The 17,072-nt window shown below is 40.8% G+C and overlaps 1 protein-coding gene across 1 annotated transcript in view; it reads left to right on the top strand.

Moving 5' to 3' along the window:
* Positions 1-3,993: 3,993 nt before the first annotated feature.
* The window catches only part of LOC141297496 (IgGFc-binding protein), a 30,776-nt gene continuing 17,697 nt past the window's right edge, over positions 3,994-17,072 (top strand). The window contains exons 1-28 of the mRNA XM_073827922.1: positions 3,994-4,240; positions 4,656-5,051; positions 5,201-5,602; positions 5,917-6,038; positions 6,269-6,547; positions 6,720-6,815; positions 6,921-7,074; positions 7,215-7,468; positions 7,552-7,698; positions 7,781-8,360; positions 8,459-9,042; positions 9,161-9,725; positions 9,827-10,431; positions 10,656-11,211; positions 11,311-11,507; positions 11,637-11,772; positions 11,994-12,041; positions 12,394-12,438; positions 12,528-12,649; positions 12,891-13,169; positions 13,345-13,437; positions 13,525-13,678; positions 13,769-14,022; positions 14,181-14,327; positions 14,408-14,987; positions 15,102-15,685; positions 15,804-16,368; positions 16,462-17,066. Of these exons, the coding sequence (XP_073684023.1) occupies positions 3,994-4,240; positions 4,656-5,051; positions 5,201-5,602; positions 5,917-6,038; positions 6,269-6,547; positions 6,720-6,815; positions 6,921-7,074; positions 7,215-7,468; positions 7,552-7,698; positions 7,781-8,360; positions 8,459-9,042; positions 9,161-9,725; positions 9,827-10,431; positions 10,656-11,211; positions 11,311-11,507; positions 11,637-11,772; positions 11,994-12,041; positions 12,394-12,438; positions 12,528-12,649; positions 12,891-13,169; positions 13,345-13,437; positions 13,525-13,678; positions 13,769-14,022; positions 14,181-14,327; positions 14,408-14,987; positions 15,102-15,685; positions 15,804-16,368; positions 16,462-17,066 (8,796 nt within the window). The remainder of the gene's footprint in view (positions 4,241-4,655; positions 5,052-5,200; positions 5,603-5,916; positions 6,039-6,268; positions 6,548-6,719; positions 6,816-6,920; positions 7,075-7,214; positions 7,469-7,551; positions 7,699-7,780; positions 8,361-8,458; positions 9,043-9,160; positions 9,726-9,826; positions 10,432-10,655; positions 11,212-11,310; positions 11,508-11,636; positions 11,773-11,993; positions 12,042-12,393; positions 12,439-12,527; positions 12,650-12,890; positions 13,170-13,344; positions 13,438-13,524; positions 13,679-13,768; positions 14,023-14,180; positions 14,328-14,407; positions 14,988-15,101; positions 15,686-15,803; positions 16,369-16,461; positions 17,067-17,072) is intronic.

Here is a 17,072-nt window from a genome sequence, read left to right as displayed (position 1 = left end):
GTCTGTGCAGGCTTATGGTATTCCAGCCAGAATTTGAAGGCAACACCCATCAGAGTCAAAGCTTGCCCAGGCGATTACTATGTCTATGAACTTGTGAATCAACCAGCATATGGGTGTTCAGGATATTGTACAGGTAATGTTTTCACTTTTAAAAAAATATCTTCTTTCAACATTTTTATATTGTAAATAATGTGTTTCATTTCCACTTTTTAGATGTCAACACAATGTCTCTGGTTTCCACTACAAGTCCAGCTACCAGTCCTGAATTCAGCACGACATTGAGTATGTTTCTATAGTGATAACTCAAAATGGTCTTTAGTCTCAATTAAGAAGAATCATGAAAAGCATGTATTAAAAGCATTGCAATTGAAATGTTAAGAGGATAGTAGAAAATGTAGGAGTTACCAGTATAATTTTCAAGATTGTTTTTCAGCTTGCTCTTTCCTGATGTTCTTTATTCTGTTTATTTTCTCTCTTTGCAACATAGATTATGACCCATGCTATAACTACAACTTTCTTGACAATTACTGGAGAAGCACATTCTGGTCTATGTCTGGATATGATGACACTCGTGTTGAATGGGATGGCTGGTATCGATTCCTCATTAATGGATCGAGCGCTCAGATGCCTGAGTGGTGTTTCAGTTATATGTCTTGTGGAGGTTTTACTTCTCTGTGGCTTGGTGGCCCTCATCCTCAGCTAGAAGATGGAGTTGTTACTCGTGAAGTCTACGGCTCTGTTAATGACCAGTGCAGCTCCTACACATCCAACCCTATCCAAGTCAAAGCTTGTCCTGGAAATTTCTATGTCTACAGACTTGTAAGACCAAAACCATCAATCCCAGTGCCTGTATATTGTGCAGGTACAGTCATACCATGAATTGTATCATTCATTTAAAAACTGCACTAGATTTGTTCATTTTTAATGCATTTTCTCTTTATATTTTCTCTATAGTTTTATTTCACACTCCGAGTACTGATCCCTGTTATGACTACACCAGTCTAGACGACTCTTGGAGAGCCACGGACAATTATTACTACAATTACATGTGTGATTATAATGTCAACTGGAACGGCTGGTACAGGCTCTTCTACTATGGTCAGAGTGTCCAGATGCCAGAGTCAAGTGTTGGTTATGGCATGTGCGGCTCTTCTTACCCATTGTGGCTCAACGGCCTTCACCCACAGTTAGAAGATGGAGTGGTCACACGACAAATCTGTGGTTCCACTTGGAATGACGACTGTGGTTACAAATCTCATCCAATACAAGTCAAAGCTTGCCCAGGAAACTATTATGTGTATGAGTTTGTCAAGCCCACATTCTGTGGATCTTACTGTGCAGGTAGTTTTTTAATACGCTTTTAGCATTTATATTTTAGGTTTAAAATGACTGACAATTATTTAAAAGTAATATATTTGCTTTACAGATGTTACAAAACTTGCATCTACAACGACATCTGAAACAACAGTGACAATTGAACACACAGAATCCAGTACTGTCTCCATTACAACCACAGGTAATTTTTGTACATTAGTTTCACTAATGTTCCACAAATATTTTATGTGCACTTTTTCAATGGAATTTTTGTTATTTTACATTGAATGAATTAGTTGGCCAAATTTATGCTTGGGTAATAAAAATAGCTATGTACACTTCTCCAGTCATTTAAAAGGGATGCTCTAATTTACAAATTGTTTTTGCCATGTATAAAGTCAAACTGTACCAGGTAGCTCAGGAGAATGTACAGTTAAAGTTTAGTTCACCCAAAAATTTAAATTCCCTCATTATTTACTCACCCTATTGTTGTTCTTCTGAACACAAATTAAGATTTTTGTGATGAAATCCAAGAGCTCTCTGACCCGCCATAGACAGCAAGGGTACAAGAACGGTCAAGGCCTAGAAAGGTACATTGACAAAATAGTCCATGTGACATCAGTGGTTCAATCTTAATTTTTTGTTTTCTTTGCACACAAAAACCTTTCTTGTAGCTTCATAAAATTAAGATTGAACCACTAATGTCATGTGGACTATTTTGATTTGGCTATTGGTACTTTTCTGGGCCTTAAGCCTCAAAAAAGAGAACTCTCAGATTTTTATCAGAAATATCTTAATTTGTGTTCTGAACAAGAACAAAGGACTTACGGGTTTGGAACAACATGAGGGTGAATAATTATTGACAAAAAGTTTGTTTTTGGGAGAACTAACCCTATAGGAAAAGTTTAAATGAAGCTCCACTTGTATGCAAATTAAAACTAAACAAATATTGACCTATAAAGAAATTTTTATTTTCTCAACTGATCTATTTTATATTGCTAATGTTTCCACAGCAGAAGCTATTACTTATGACCCCTGCTATAACTACACTGTGCTTGATGATTCTTGGCGATCAACTAGCAATCAACATTCCTCTTCCATAATGTGTGATGCTTATGTCAACTGGAATGGCTGGTATCGTCTCTTCATTGGTGGCCAGAGTGGTCAGATGCCAGAGACATGCGTTAATCAGTATAGCTGTAGCACTCACGCCCCACTGTGGCTAAATGGTCAACATCCAGAAGTCGAGGATGGAGTGGTGACCCGAAATATCTGTGGTCACTGGCACAATGACTGCTGCTATTTCCAATCCAATCCCATTAAAGTGAAAGCCTGCCCAGGAAATTATTACGTCTATGAGTTTGTTCAACCAAATTTCTGCTCTGGGACCTACTGTGCAAGTAAGCACATTTGCATTTGCTCTAAATTGTATGTTTATATATATTTACAGTTATTCTTCACAGTCCATTGCAGAATGTCATTTGCTATGTCTTGTATTGATTTATTTTTGGGCTGAATGTATAGGATAAAACAATTTAAAATCTACAAACCTTGGTAACTTTTTTTTTCTCTTGACATTCTAAAGTCTCAACTCCCAGCTCTGACCCATGCTCTGGTTACAATGTTCTTGATGATGACTGGAGAGACTTACGCACAAACTTCTACCAATCTTATTACCATGATGACAGATATGTTGAATGGAACGGCTGGTATCGGCTGTATTTGAATGGAGAGAGTGCTCAGCTGTCTGAGTGGTGTGCGAGCTTCACAGGATGTGGTGGTGATGTTGGACTTTATCTCAATGGCTCTCATCCAAAACCTGAGGATGGGGTGGTGACCCGTGAAGTCTTGGGGTCGTCTTCGTGGGCCTGGTGGTGGTGGTGGTGGAATGCTCGCCATTGTGGCTCTTACAAATCCACTCCAATTGAAATCAAAGCCTGTCCAGGGGATTACTACGTCTATAAACTTGTCAAACCTGACATGTCAATCCCTATGCCTACATACTGTGCAGGTACAGTTTTAACTTGAATGTTCTTTATAGATTACTTTGTTAATCCCCTATATGGAAGATTAACATTTACAGTTCAACTTTGAAATTCCAAAACATTTGTATAATACAGTTGAAGTCAAAATTGACACACACCTTGCAGAATCTGCAAAATCGTAATCATTTGACCAATATAAGTGTGATCATACAAAATACATGTTATTTTTTATTTAGTACTGACCTGAATAAGATATTTCTCATAAAAGATGTTTACATATAGTCCACAAGAGAAAAAAATAGTTGCAGTGTGTATGATCCCTCTTATTTTGGTACAGTAATTAACATTGTGAAGATTTTGCAAGGTGTGTGTAAACTTTTGACCTCAGCTGTATGTACAGGTAGTAATGGCTGTTTCAACCAGTTAGACTAGACACATACACCCAATAGATGTCATTATTATGCATTTCATTTTATGATATTATTTTAAAGAAAAATGATTCTGTAATACAGCATTTAAACTGAGATCTGACAACTTTTTCTCCATATTAGTTGCTTTTAACAACCCCAGTAGTGATCCTTGTTACAACTATGAAACTCTGGATCGTCCCTGGCGAGCCTCAAATGAAACTGGGCTTTACATTTGTGATGAATATTTTTCCTGGAACGGCTGGTATCGACTTTTTTACAATGGAATGGACATTCAAATGCAAGAGAGCTGTGTTGCTGATGGCAGCTGTAACACATATAATGGTCTGTGGCTCAATGGTCCTCACCCTCAGATTGAGGATGGAGTGGTCACAATGGAGGTCTGTGGAGGCAGATATTACGGCTGCTGCGATTTCAAATCAACTCCAATCAGAGTCAAAGCTTGCCCAGGCGATTTCTATGTCTATGAACTTGTAAAGCCACATTCATTTCAGTGTTCAGGATACTGCACAGGTACTATTATTCTGTATGACTTTTTTTATTCAAAACTTTTATATTGTTTGATTAATCTTTTATAATTACCTCCTTCAGATACAAGCACTATATCAACAACTTTTTCCACTACAAGCCCAGCTACATTTATTGGGTCCACCATGAGTATGTTTTTTCTTTCTTCATTCATAGGATAATACACATTAAATATTGTTGTTCTTGAAACATTTAAAAAGGAAATTGTTTGAAAATTATTTATTACAGCATTTTTACATATATTGTTAGAAGGATATTGGTTAATTAAGAAATTTGTTGGTCTTGGTTTATAATAAAGAGCTAATGACATGCTGTACAAACTAAGTGGCTTAGATAGACTTTTGACTGTTGGCATGAACATTGCCTTACTAATTTATTTATTTGTTTTTCATCTAATCAGCTGCTATTAGCACAGACATTGACCCGTGCTATGACTACAACATTCTTGACAACTCATGGAGAACCACATTCAGTGTCTCGTTTCAGTATGCACATGATGACACTCTAGTTGAATGGCATGGCTGGTATAGACTCTTCATTGATGGATCGAGTGCTCAGATGCCTGAGTGGTGTTTCAGTTATATGTCATGTGGAGGTTTTACTTCTCTTTGGCTTGGTGGCCCTCATCCTCAGCCAGAAGATGGAGTTGTTACTCGTGAAGTCTACGGCTCTTATTACACCCAGTGCAGTTACTACAGATCTGACCCAATCCAAGTCAAAGCCTGTCCTGGAAATTATTATGTCTACAAAATTAAAAGGCCAAAGGTATCGATCCCAGCTCCTGCATATTGTGCAGGTACAGTAATTCTCCTGCATCTTTTGCATGCTTATCATGAATTCGAGCTTTGATGCATTTACAGACGTGTTAAAGAATGTATTTACAATGAAAAGGATTTGTGTTGTTCTTGAAGAAATCTTAGCACCTCTTTACTGTTCTTTAAACAGTTGCTTTCACCACTCCAAGTGCTGACCCTTGCTACAACTATAACAGTCTAGATGAACCCCGGAGAGCCACCATCAGCCCACACTACGATAAATATTATTCCTATGAAATATGTGATTATAATGTCAACTGGAACGGCTGGTACAGGCTGTTCTTCAATGGTCAGAGTGTCCAGATGCCAGATTCATGTGTTGGTTATGGCATGTGTGGCACTTATCACCCACTGTGGCTCAACGGCCCTCACCCACAGCTGGAAGATGGAGTGGTCACTCGACAAGTGTGTGCTTCCACATGGAATGACTGCTGTGGTTCCACATCTCATCCTATACAAGTCAAAGCTTGTCCAGGAAACTATTATGTGTATGAATTTGTCAGACCACCGATTTGCTCTGCATATTGTGCAGGTAGAGCACCAGTACATTAGTCAGATTTTTGTGTTTGAAAAGTGTTAATATATATTTCAGTTTGCATATTCTTTTTATTCACAGAAGTAAACATCACACATGCAACGACAAGATCAAATATTTCCTCAGGTACTTAAACAAAAATAATATAAGTATGTCATCACATGGTAACAGAACTTTGATATATTAATAGCCAAATAGGTATAGTATATGTAAAACTAAATATGCTGTGGTATTTATGTTATGTGAGCTTTATATCCAAAACTATATACCATACAGTACACAATGTTTTTCTGGCTTAATACCTGTTGCAGGACCATTTTATCCATTTGGAGATGGAGACACAGAGAATGATCGCTCTGATGATGGGATTTCACCAGTGATCTCCCTACTGCAACCGTTTATATTTTTTGGACAGACGTACAACCAATTATATGTAAGTGAATCGGGCGCTATTTTATTTAAATCACCATGGCACTCACACTGAGTTACAAGTGAACTTTTGAATGATCAAAATAGTTTTGCTCCCTTATTAACATAGCAAGCTTTAGTGTATTTCTGAACCTGTAACATAAAACTTTAGGATAGTAAATGATGGCTGTGTTGCTGATTGGTTGGATGTATTATTATTAAAACTGTTGTGCACATTGTAATCCTTCATTTCAGATCAACAACAATGGTTACTTGACATTTGATTGGTCATGGTACAGCTACTTTCCATACCAGTTCCCAGGATATGGTGGAATAGACCTCATCGCTCCATTTTGGACAGATATTGATAATCGTGGCAATGGTGTTATTTCATATCGTCAGTACACATCTGGCAGTGTCCTTACAGATGCCACACAAGACATTAACCAATACTTCCCTGAACTGAGCTTTTTTGCTACTTGGGTCTTTGTTGCAACATGGGACAGCGTTGCATATTATTCATATACAGGAACCGTAAGAAATTCAATCTGGTTTTGTAAAATTCTGTTATTTGTTTTATTTGCATATTTGAAAAATCTAAACTGATGACACCATAGAGTTCAAGTTGTATGATTACTGCTGTTTGTTATTTTTTTAGCAAACTTGTGTTGGCCAGCACGTGATTTTTCAAATTTGTATTTTTCAGGAAACATCTTTCCAGGTGGTTTTGATTTCAGATGGGCATTTCTCATTTGTTTTGTTTAATTATGGAACAATTGCTCCAACTCAAAGATATGTACAGGTGTGCACCGACATGACAAGTTGAAACTATTCCAATTTAATAACTGAAAAAAAAAAAAAAAACTAACATTTTCTTTTGCGTTTTTTTATTGTTCACTTATTATAGGCTGGTTATGACACCATCAGCTCTACATACCACTTCTCAATTACTGAATCTCTACAGAGTAACATCACAAGTTTAACATACAGCAGCAATGTCAATGTGCCAGGCAGATGGGTCTTCAGAACAGATCATGGATCACGGGGTTGTCAGTTTAATGGTAATTTTTTCTGATTTCCTGATTTAATTACTTGCTGTTTACAGTGACCCTCAATAACCTTTTAAAAATATTTTTTTATGTGTTTGATCACCTAACATACAATATTGAGTTCAAAGCCATGTGAAACTACTTTACTGTAGGTCTGCCAGTGCAGCTTGGAGACTCTTTCTGGAGCGATGCCACCTGCCAGCAGAGATGCACCTGTACCAGCAGTGGCCTCCAGTGTAGCCATGAGCCCTGCGGTTACTCCCAAGTCTGCCGTCCAGCTGCCTTCCAATTCTCTTGCCAGAACATTCAGCGGCAAACCTGTACCATCTCTGGTGATCCCCACTACTACACCTTTGACTATCAGGTTTTTCACTTTCAGGGCACCTGCACTTATGTTCTATCTGAGGTTAGTCTTTCTCTATAATTTATATGAGTTTGTATTTATTTTGTTGGTGTGAATCAACTGATAATCCTTGGATTTTTATTTAGGCTTGCGGCTATGGTTTGCCATATTATCGCATTGAGGGCAAAAATGAGCATCGGGGCAGCACGCATGTGTCATGGACACGGATGGTCAGAGTATTGGTCTACGATGAAGTAATTGAACTAGTCAAAGATCACTATTATGAAGCAAGGGTTAGTATGACTATTTGCTTTGTTACTTGAATACAACCTTCAGCTCATTATTCTAATTCCAACTTTTTCTGAAATTGTTCAGGTTAATGGAAGCTTTGCAGCAACGCCATTCACCCTTCGCAATGGCTCCATCCAGGTCTATCAGTCAGGGTTTTCCTTGGCCATCAGCACAGACTTTGGTCTGCTTGTTACATATGATGCATACAGCTACGTTAGCATTTCTGTACCATATGACTATTTTAATGCCACTTGCGGTCTGTGTGGAAACTTTAACCTGCACCCCGAAGACGACTTCCGTTCCCCAAGTGGTGAAGTGTTGAGCTCAGATGTGGACTTTGCAAACAGTTGGATGGTACAAAGTGACACAGATCCTGAATGCCATAATGTCAGGTGCACAGGTCTGGCTTGTGCTGTTTGTACCACAGATGAAACGACTTTGTACGGTGACAGCAACCACTGTGGAATCCTAGAAGATGTTTTTGGCCCTTTTGCCGATTGCCACTCTGTGCATGCACCACAGACCTACAAAGAGAACTGTGTGTATGACCTTTGTTTGGGAGGAGGGTACCAGCCCATTCTGTGCCAGGCCCTTAATGTGTATGCTACTCAGTGCCAACAGCAGGGTGTCCATCTTGGTCAGTGGAGACAGCAGGGCTTTTGTGGTAGGCATCTTGTTGAGATGGATAGCTAGAAAAAATAAATCACTCTCCAGACTGCATATTCTTGATCCATGTTCTTTATTTTATTCATCTGTTTCTAGAGATTCAATGCCCTGAACACAGTCATTTTGAGGCTCAAGGAACAGGTTGTCCTGCGACTTGCAGTAATCCATCTGCCTCAATTAACTGTCCCCTGCTCAGTCAGGAAAGCTGTATCTGTGACCCTGGGTACATCCTTAGCGCTGGAGAGTGTGTGCCAGAAGCAAACTGTGGCTGCATCTTCGAGGGTTTCTATTATGCAGAAGGACAGTCAGTGGTGTTGGATGGTGACTGTGGGAGACAGTGTGTCTGCAGCAGCATGTCGATGACCTGCAATCAGCACCAGTGTGGTCCGGCAGAGGTGTGTGGAGTCCATGATGGTGTGAGAGGCTGCAGACCCACTGGCTACGCTACTTGCTCAGTTGAAGACCTCGGGTCATATCATACCTTCGATGGACTAAGTTTCAGATACCCCGGAGCATGTAGACTGACTCTTGCTAGGGTGATGGGGCCATCCCCACTAACACATTTTGTTTTGACGGTGGAGAAAGTACCCAGAGGCCTTCAAGACTTTTCCAGGTTCCTGAAGTTTGAGGCAGAAGGAATTCAGGTCTCCATTGAAATGGGAGAGGGCAGCAATGTAAAGGTTAGGCAAAATATGAAATTGCTTACCTTTTCCATAGTACAAAAGCATAATTGCATTATTTTTCAATTTTATATGCTGGATGGAAAAGTCTCCTGACACTGTTTATCATTCTTTTCAGGTGGATGGACAGGTGGTTGGTCTGCCTGTCAGTGCTGGTTCTGGTCAAATCCGCATTTATCACAGCAGTGTGAGGGGATTTGTTTTAGAAACAAACTTTGGGGTCACTGTGAGAGCTGATTGGCCACACATTGTCAGAATCATGGTGCCGAGCACATACAGCGGTACACTTGGAGGACTGTGTGGGAACTTCAATGGAGACATTGCTGATGAGTTTTATACTCCAGATGCTGTCCTGTTAAATGACACTCAGCAGTTTGCAGACAGTTGGCGTGATGGTTCCCTATCAGCCAACTGCGTGGACCCAAATGACAGCTGGGAAACAGGGCATTATCAGAACAGCAGCCAGTTCTTTGAACATTGTAGCATCATGGCCAAGCATGATGGGCCATTTGCTGAGTGCAGCAGAGCAATAGATCCTCAGCAGCGAATCTTAGACTGTGTTCAGCTGCTGGAACAGACACAAGGTGCCAGAGAGGCTCTATGTGAGGCTCTGCGAGGTTACACACTACTTTGCCAACAGAATGGCATTGCAGTAGAAGAGTGGAGGAGTGCCACCCACTGTGGTAAGCATCAAGTGTTGAATCTGCTGACCTTTAACTTGATTTCATGAGGCTGAAATGTGCTTATATTTTCTGCCATTGTGATTATGTCTTTGTAATTTCAGATCCCACCTGTCCAGAAAATACCTATTATGAAATATGTGGCACGTCCTGTCCTTCATCCTGCCCCAGCCTCTCATTTCCATTTCAGTGCACATTGCAGTGCCAGGAGGGATGCCAGTGTAATGATGGAAATGTGTTAAATAAAGATCGTTGTGTGCCTCCTGTGGGTTGTGGTTGTTACCACTCTGGGCGTTATCGGCAAGCTGGAGAGACGTTCCGGCACGGTGAAGAATGCCAGTTCATGTGTGTTTGTGATGGAATCACTGGAAATGTTCGTTGTACACCATCTTCTTGCAGCGAGGGGGAGGTCTGCCATGTGTTGGACGGCGAGTACGGCTGCCACCCTCGGCCACATGCTACTTGCTATGCTTCAGGAGACCCTCACTACAAGTCTTTTGATGGAACCTACTTTGACTTCCAGGGCACATGTCGCTATGTGCTAGCCACAGTATGTAATGACACTATTGGGCTTCCACACTTCCAGGTGGATGCCAGGAACGAGGCATGGCATGGACTCTCAGTATCACTTACAGTTGAAATTTTTGTCAATGTCTCTGGGCATCTTGTGCACATGTCACGGGATATGAACCGTCATTTTACTGTTGAGGTAATCAAGCACTGTAGCTTATAGATTAATGATAGTTTTGTGTGATTGATTTAATGCCATTCTCTACAAAAAATGACTTCTTAAAACAATTTCAATCTGTTTTTTCTCTCTTGAACACACCTAGAGGTCACTTGTTTTCAAGCCTTATTGTATTTAGTCATGTATTAGCAATATTGCCTGATTGGCTTTAAAACAAGCTATTAATTTGTTCTTTTTTCAATCAGGTTGATGGAGAGACCAGAAACCTCCCCATCCTGCTTGACTCTGGTCGGGTGTCTGTCTACTCCAGCGCACAGTACACATTTGTATCAACCAACTTTGGTTTGAGCGTTGGCTATAGTGGCTCCTGGGCGGTGAACGTCATCGTACCAGCAGAATACAGTGGGGTTACATGTGGCATCTGTGGCAACTTCAACGGCCAGAGTAATGACGACTTCATGACTTCTTCAGGTGCTCTGGTGCGCTCAGCAGACCAATTTGGGGCTAGTTGGAAGGTTGAGGATGAGCTGCCATGCAGTGATGGGTGTGGAAACAATTGCCCTTTGTGCCAGGATCAGACAACCTCCCGTTCCCTGTGTGAAATCATCAGGTCCAGTGAGGGCCCCTTTAGTTTCTGCCATGTTTATGTTGATCCTCAAGCCTACTTTGATGACTGTGTTTTCGATGTGTGCCTTTCTGGAAACCTTAATGATGTTCTGTGTCACTCGATCCAAACATATGCGAGTGCCTGTCAATCTAACAATGCCGTTATCTACCCCTGGAGAGAAAGCGCGTCCTGTGGTGAGTGAGATCATTTTTTGTTATTTACGTTGATTTGTAATTAACTAGCACATGGAATACATTTTTAACACTTGCTTAACATAAATACAACTGTTACAGTCATAACCTGCCCAGAGAACAGCCACTATGAGTTGTGTGGCACAGACTGTCTTCATACTTGTGCCAGCAACATTGATGCTAGTTGTGAACACACATGCTCAGAGGGATGTTTCTGTAATGATGATTTGGTGATGAGTGGAGGACTCTGTGTACCGGTGGAGCAATGTGGCTGCTTGTATGACGGATTTTACTTTAATGTAAGAATTGAAATTTTCTTTTGATGAAACTTTATTATATATCACATGATATTGAAAAACAGAGCCTTGTATGTAGAATTTCACTACAAAAGCAACTAAAGTTCTTTTTTTTTGTGGTATGATTCATAGGTTGGTGAGCATTTCTGGAATCTAGAATGTTCTCAACACTGTGAGTGTTTTGCTCCAAATGATCTTCGCTGCTCTGCTTCCTCCTGCCAACCTAATATGGTGTGCATGGTCAGAAATGGACGTCGTGACTGCTACGGTCAGTACATGCCTATGATGCTTTTTTTTATATTGACTTACCTGAATTATGTCAGCTAAATGTTTGTCATTGTATACAAAATAACTATTGTTATACATTATCTTTCTGTCACTATCCAGTCACATAAATCATGATTTGATGATCTCTGTTGTATTCTCTATGGCTTTTAGGTTTAACATGTAATTAATAAAAAATATTTTCATGTAATTTTCTTTTTACAGAAGAGAGTACCACATATACAACCACCACCGGATCAAGCCGTCCCTCAGGTATTTCTTAAAAAATGCAGAGAAAAAAAACCCTTCATGAAATAAAAGAAGTCATGTGATATGAGTGATTTGTTTACAAATAAAGTCTCACAGGTGTTTTATTTTATATATTTTTTTTACAGCAATTTAACTGATTCATTCCCTTTTATGTCTTTAATGTTGTCTCAGAGGTAGCTTAGTTCAGAATTTTTTGCTATTGAAGAACTCTTTCATATCTTTCTGGAGAAATTAAATAGGAAAAACACTTCTAAGCAGCATTGGTGAAAAAGCAGACAATCATTGTTGCACACTACAGGGATATCAGAGTTGGCATGTAATGTGAAAAAGATATATATTTTTTTCTCTCTTGTAGAGTGGAGTACCATTAACATGACCACCACCAGACCAATCCCCCCAGGTATTTTTTGAAACAATTTGGAAAAATGGATACAAAAAATAAAATAATTAATAAAACAACAATAAATGTCAATTTATAAATTCCCGCAGCTGTGTTTTATCCATTTGGAGCTGGAGACACAGAGAATTATCGTTCTGATGATGGAAGTTCATCTGTAATCTACCTTCTGCAACAGTTCATATTTTTTGGACAAACATATAGTCAAATACATGTAAGTCAGTGAATGAGATGAATGAGGAAATACCTATTACTTGCATTTTTCATTTATGTTATGTAAATTCTCTGAATGTTATTGTTTAAATAGTTGTTTTGTTTATGTCTAAAAACAAATCAAAATGTTACCATTTTACTAATAGTCTTGTAGCCTATTTGATAATAAATTATGGCACTTTTCTCACATGACTGAATTTTGCATATTTTAAAAGAAAGTGTGTGTGATTTATCTGTTTCAGGTCAACAACAATGGACACTTGACATTTGATGAATCATTTGACAGCTACTCTCCAAACCAGTTCCCAGGATATGGTGGAATAGACCTCATCGCTCCATTCTGGACAGATATTGATAACCGTGGCAATGGTGTTATTTCATATCGTCAGTACACATCTGGCAGTGTCCTTACACAAGCCACACAAGACATTAACCAATACTTCCCTGACCTGAGCTTCTCTGCCACATGGGTCTTTGTAGCAACATGGGACAGAGTTGCATATTTTCCATATTCAGGAACAGTAAGAATCCCAACTTGATTTTGTCCAATCTTTCAGTCCTTGATCAATAACAAATCTGAGAAATCAAAATAAATGAACCACGTAAAGAATCCTTGATACACATTATACGATTTAATTTTTGATTTGTGTCAAGAAAACTTGTATTGACTAGCACTTTTATAATTGTCTTTTTCAGGAAACATCTTTTCAAGTGGTTTTGATTTCAGATGGACATTACACATTTATTTTGATGAATTATGGACCAATTGCTCCAAGACATTATGTACAGGTGTGCACAACATATTAAATAAAACACAGGAATTTAGAAGACTGTTTAAATAAGATGCTGACAGTGTTTTATCATAATTTATCACAGGCTGGTTATGACACCGTCAACTCTAGATACCATTTCTCAATTCCTGGATCATTCTTGGGTGACATCACAAACTTGACATACAGCAGCAATGTTGATGTGCCAGGCAGATGGGCCTTCAGAACTGATCATGGATCACGGGGTTGTCAGTTTAAAGGTAATGTTTTTTATTCTCCATATGCACTCTTTATTCCCTAAACATCCAGTAATTTTGAGTTGAAAGCCATGTGAAACTGCTGTTTTGTAGGTAGTCCAGTGCAGCTCGGAGACTCTTTCTGGAGCGATGCCACCTGCCAGCAGAGATGCACCTGCACCAGCAGTGGCCTCCAGTGTAGCCATGAACCCTGCAGTTACTCCCAAGCCTGCCGTCCAGCTGCCTTCCAGTACTCTTGCCAGAACATTCAGCGGCAAACCTGTACCATCTCTGGTGATCCCCACTACTACACCTTTGACTATCAGGTTTTTCACTTTCAAGGGACCTGCACTTATGTTCTGTCTGAGGTTAGTCTTTCTCCAATGCAGGGTAGCCAACTGTGAGAGCTAACTCTTCAAGAAAGCTCTCCAACAGCATGGTTGGCTACGCCTACTCTATAATTTCTTAGGCTTTCTATTAATACTATAAGAAGTATTAATTAATTGGTAATCCTTCACACTTTTAGGCTTGTGGAAACGGTTTGCCATACTATCGCATTGAAGGCAAAAATGAGCATCGGGGCAGCACGCATGTGTCATGGACACGGATGGTCAGAGTCTTTGTCTATGATGAAGTAATTGAACTGGTCAGGGATCACTCCTATGAAGCGAGGGTTAGTATTTCTACACTGCTTTAATTCTCTCTTAATTGCTGTTCATTTTCCTAATTTCGTCTTTTTCCAACACTGTCCAGGTTAATGGAAGCTTTGCAACAACGCCATTCACCCTTCGCAATGGCTCCATCCAGGTCTATCAGTCAGGTTTTTATGTGGCCATCAGCACAGACTTTGGTCTGGTTGTTACATATGATGCATACAGCTACGTCAGCATCTCTGTACCATATGACTATTTAAACAGCACCTGTGGTCTGTGTGGAAACTTTAACCTGCATCCCGAAGATGACTTCCGTTCACCGAGTGGGGAGATCCTTAGCTCAGATGTGGACTTTGCCAATAGTTGGAAAGTAGACAGTGACACAGATCCTGAGTGCCATAATGTCAGGTGCACAGGTCTGGCTTGTGCTGTTTGTACCACAGATGAAATGACTTTGTACGGTGACAGTAACCACTGCGGAATCCTAGAAGATGTTTTCAGCCCTTTTGGTGCTTGCCACTCTGTGCATGCGCCACAGACCTATAAAGAGAACTGTGTGTATGACCTTTGCTTGGGCGGAGGGTACCAGCCCATTCTGTGCCAGGCTCTTAATGTGTATGCAACTCAGTGCCAGCAGCAGGGTGTACAGCTTGGTCAGTGGAGACAGCAAGGCTTCTGTGGTAGGAATTTTTTTGATGAATGATCTAAATTGAGCAAATAAGATCTCAGTCCAAAACGAAGGATTACAATAATTCATGCATATTCTTTATTGTCTTCCTCTATTTCTTCCTCAGAAATTCAATGCCCTGAACACAGTCATTTTGAGGCTCAAGGAACAGGCTGTCCTGCGACTTGCAGTAATCCATCTGCCCCAATGAACTGTCCCTTGCCCAGTCAGGAAAGCTGTATCTGTGATCCTGGGTACATCCTTAGCGCTGGAGAGTGTGTACCAGAAGCAAACTGTGGCTGCATCTTCGAGGGTTTCTATTATGCAGAAGGACAGTCAGTGGTGTTGGATGGTGACTGTGGGAGACGGTGTGTCTGCAGCAGCATGTCGATGACCTGCTACCAGCACCAGTGTGGTCCAGCAGAGGTGTGTGGAGTCCATGATGGTGTGAGAGGCTGCAGACCCACTGGCTACGCTACTTGCTCAGTTGAAGACCTCGGGTCATATCACACCTTCGACGGACTAAGTTTCAGATACCCCGGAGCATGTGGACTGACCCTTGCTAGGGTGATGGGGTCATCCCCACTAACACACTTTGTGTTGACAGTGGAGAAAGTACCCAGAGGCCTTCAAGACTTTTCCAGGTTCCTGAAGTTTGAGGCAGAAGGAATTCAGGTCTCCATTGAAATGGGAGAGGGCAGCAATGTAAAGGTTAGGCAAAATATGAAATCGCTGAGATTTTCCATAGTACAAAAGCATAATAGCATTATTTTTCAATTTTATATGCTGGATGGAAAAGTCTCTTGACACTGTTTATCATTCTTTTCAGGTGGATGGACAGGTGGTTGGTCTGCCTGTCAGTGTTGGTTCTGGTCAAATCCGCATTTATCACAGCAGTGTGAGGGGATTTGTTTTAGAAACAAACTTTGGGGTCACTGTGAGAGCTGATTGGCCACACATTGTCAGAATCATGGTGCCAAGCACATACAGCGGTGCACTCGGAGGACTGTGTGGAAACTTCAATGAAGACATTGCTGATGAGTTTTACACTCCAGATGCTGTCCTGTTAAATGACACTCAACTGTTTGCCGACAGCTGGCGTGATGGTTCCCTATCAGCCAACTGTGTGGAACCAAATGATAGCTGGGAAACGGGACATTATCAGAACAGCAGCCAATTCTTTGAACATTGTAGCATCATGGCCAAGCATGATGGGCCATTTGCTGAGTGCAGCAGAGCAATAGATCCTCAGCAGCGAATCGTAGATTGCGTTCAGCTGCTGGAACAGACACAAGGTGCCAGAGAGGCTCTATGTGAGGCTCTGCGAGGTTACACACTACTTTGCCAACAGAATGGCATTGCAGTAGGAGAGTGGAGGAGTGCCACCCACTGTGGTATGTATCAATTGGATCTGCTGACCTTTTAACTTGATTTCACAAGGCTGAAATGTGCTTATATATTCTGCTATTGTGTTTTTGTAATTCCAGATCCCAGCTGTCCAGAAAATGCCCATTATGAAGTATGTGGCACGTCCTGTCCTTCATCCTGCCCCAGCCTCTCATTTCCATTTCAGTGCACATTGCAGTGCCAGGAGGGATGCCAGTGTAATGATGGAAATGTGTTAAATAAAGATCATTGTGTGCCTCCTGTGGGTTGTGGTTGTTACCACTCTGGGCGTTATCGGCAAGCTGGAGAGACGTTCCGGCACGGTGAAGAGTGCCAGTTCATGTGTTTTTGTGATGGAATCACTGGAAATGTTCATTGCACACCATCTTCTTGCAGCGAGGTGGAGGTCTGCCATGTGTTGGACGGCGAGTACGGCTGCCACCCTCGGCCACATGCTACTTGCTATGCTTCGGGAGACCCCCACTACAAGTCTTTTGATGGAACCTACTTTGACTTCCAGGGCACATGTCGCTATGTGCTAGCCACAGTATGTAATGACACTATTGGGCTTCCACACTTCCAGGTGGATGCAAGGAACGAGGCATGGCATGGACTCTCAGTATCACTTACAGTTGAAATTTTTGTCAATGTCTCTGGGCATCTTGTGCACATGTCACGGGATATGAACCGTCATTTTACTGTTGAGGTAATC

This window comes from Garra rufa, chromosome 22 (assembly GCF_049309525.1).
Source record: "Garra rufa chromosome 22, GarRuf1.0, whole genome shotgun sequence".
NCBI classification, from domain to species: Eukaryota; Metazoa; Chordata; class Actinopteri; order Cypriniformes; family Cyprinidae; genus Garra; species Garra rufa.
The sequence above is the reverse complement of the archived record's forward strand: the minus strand, read 5'-3'. Positions and strand labels throughout refer to the sequence as shown.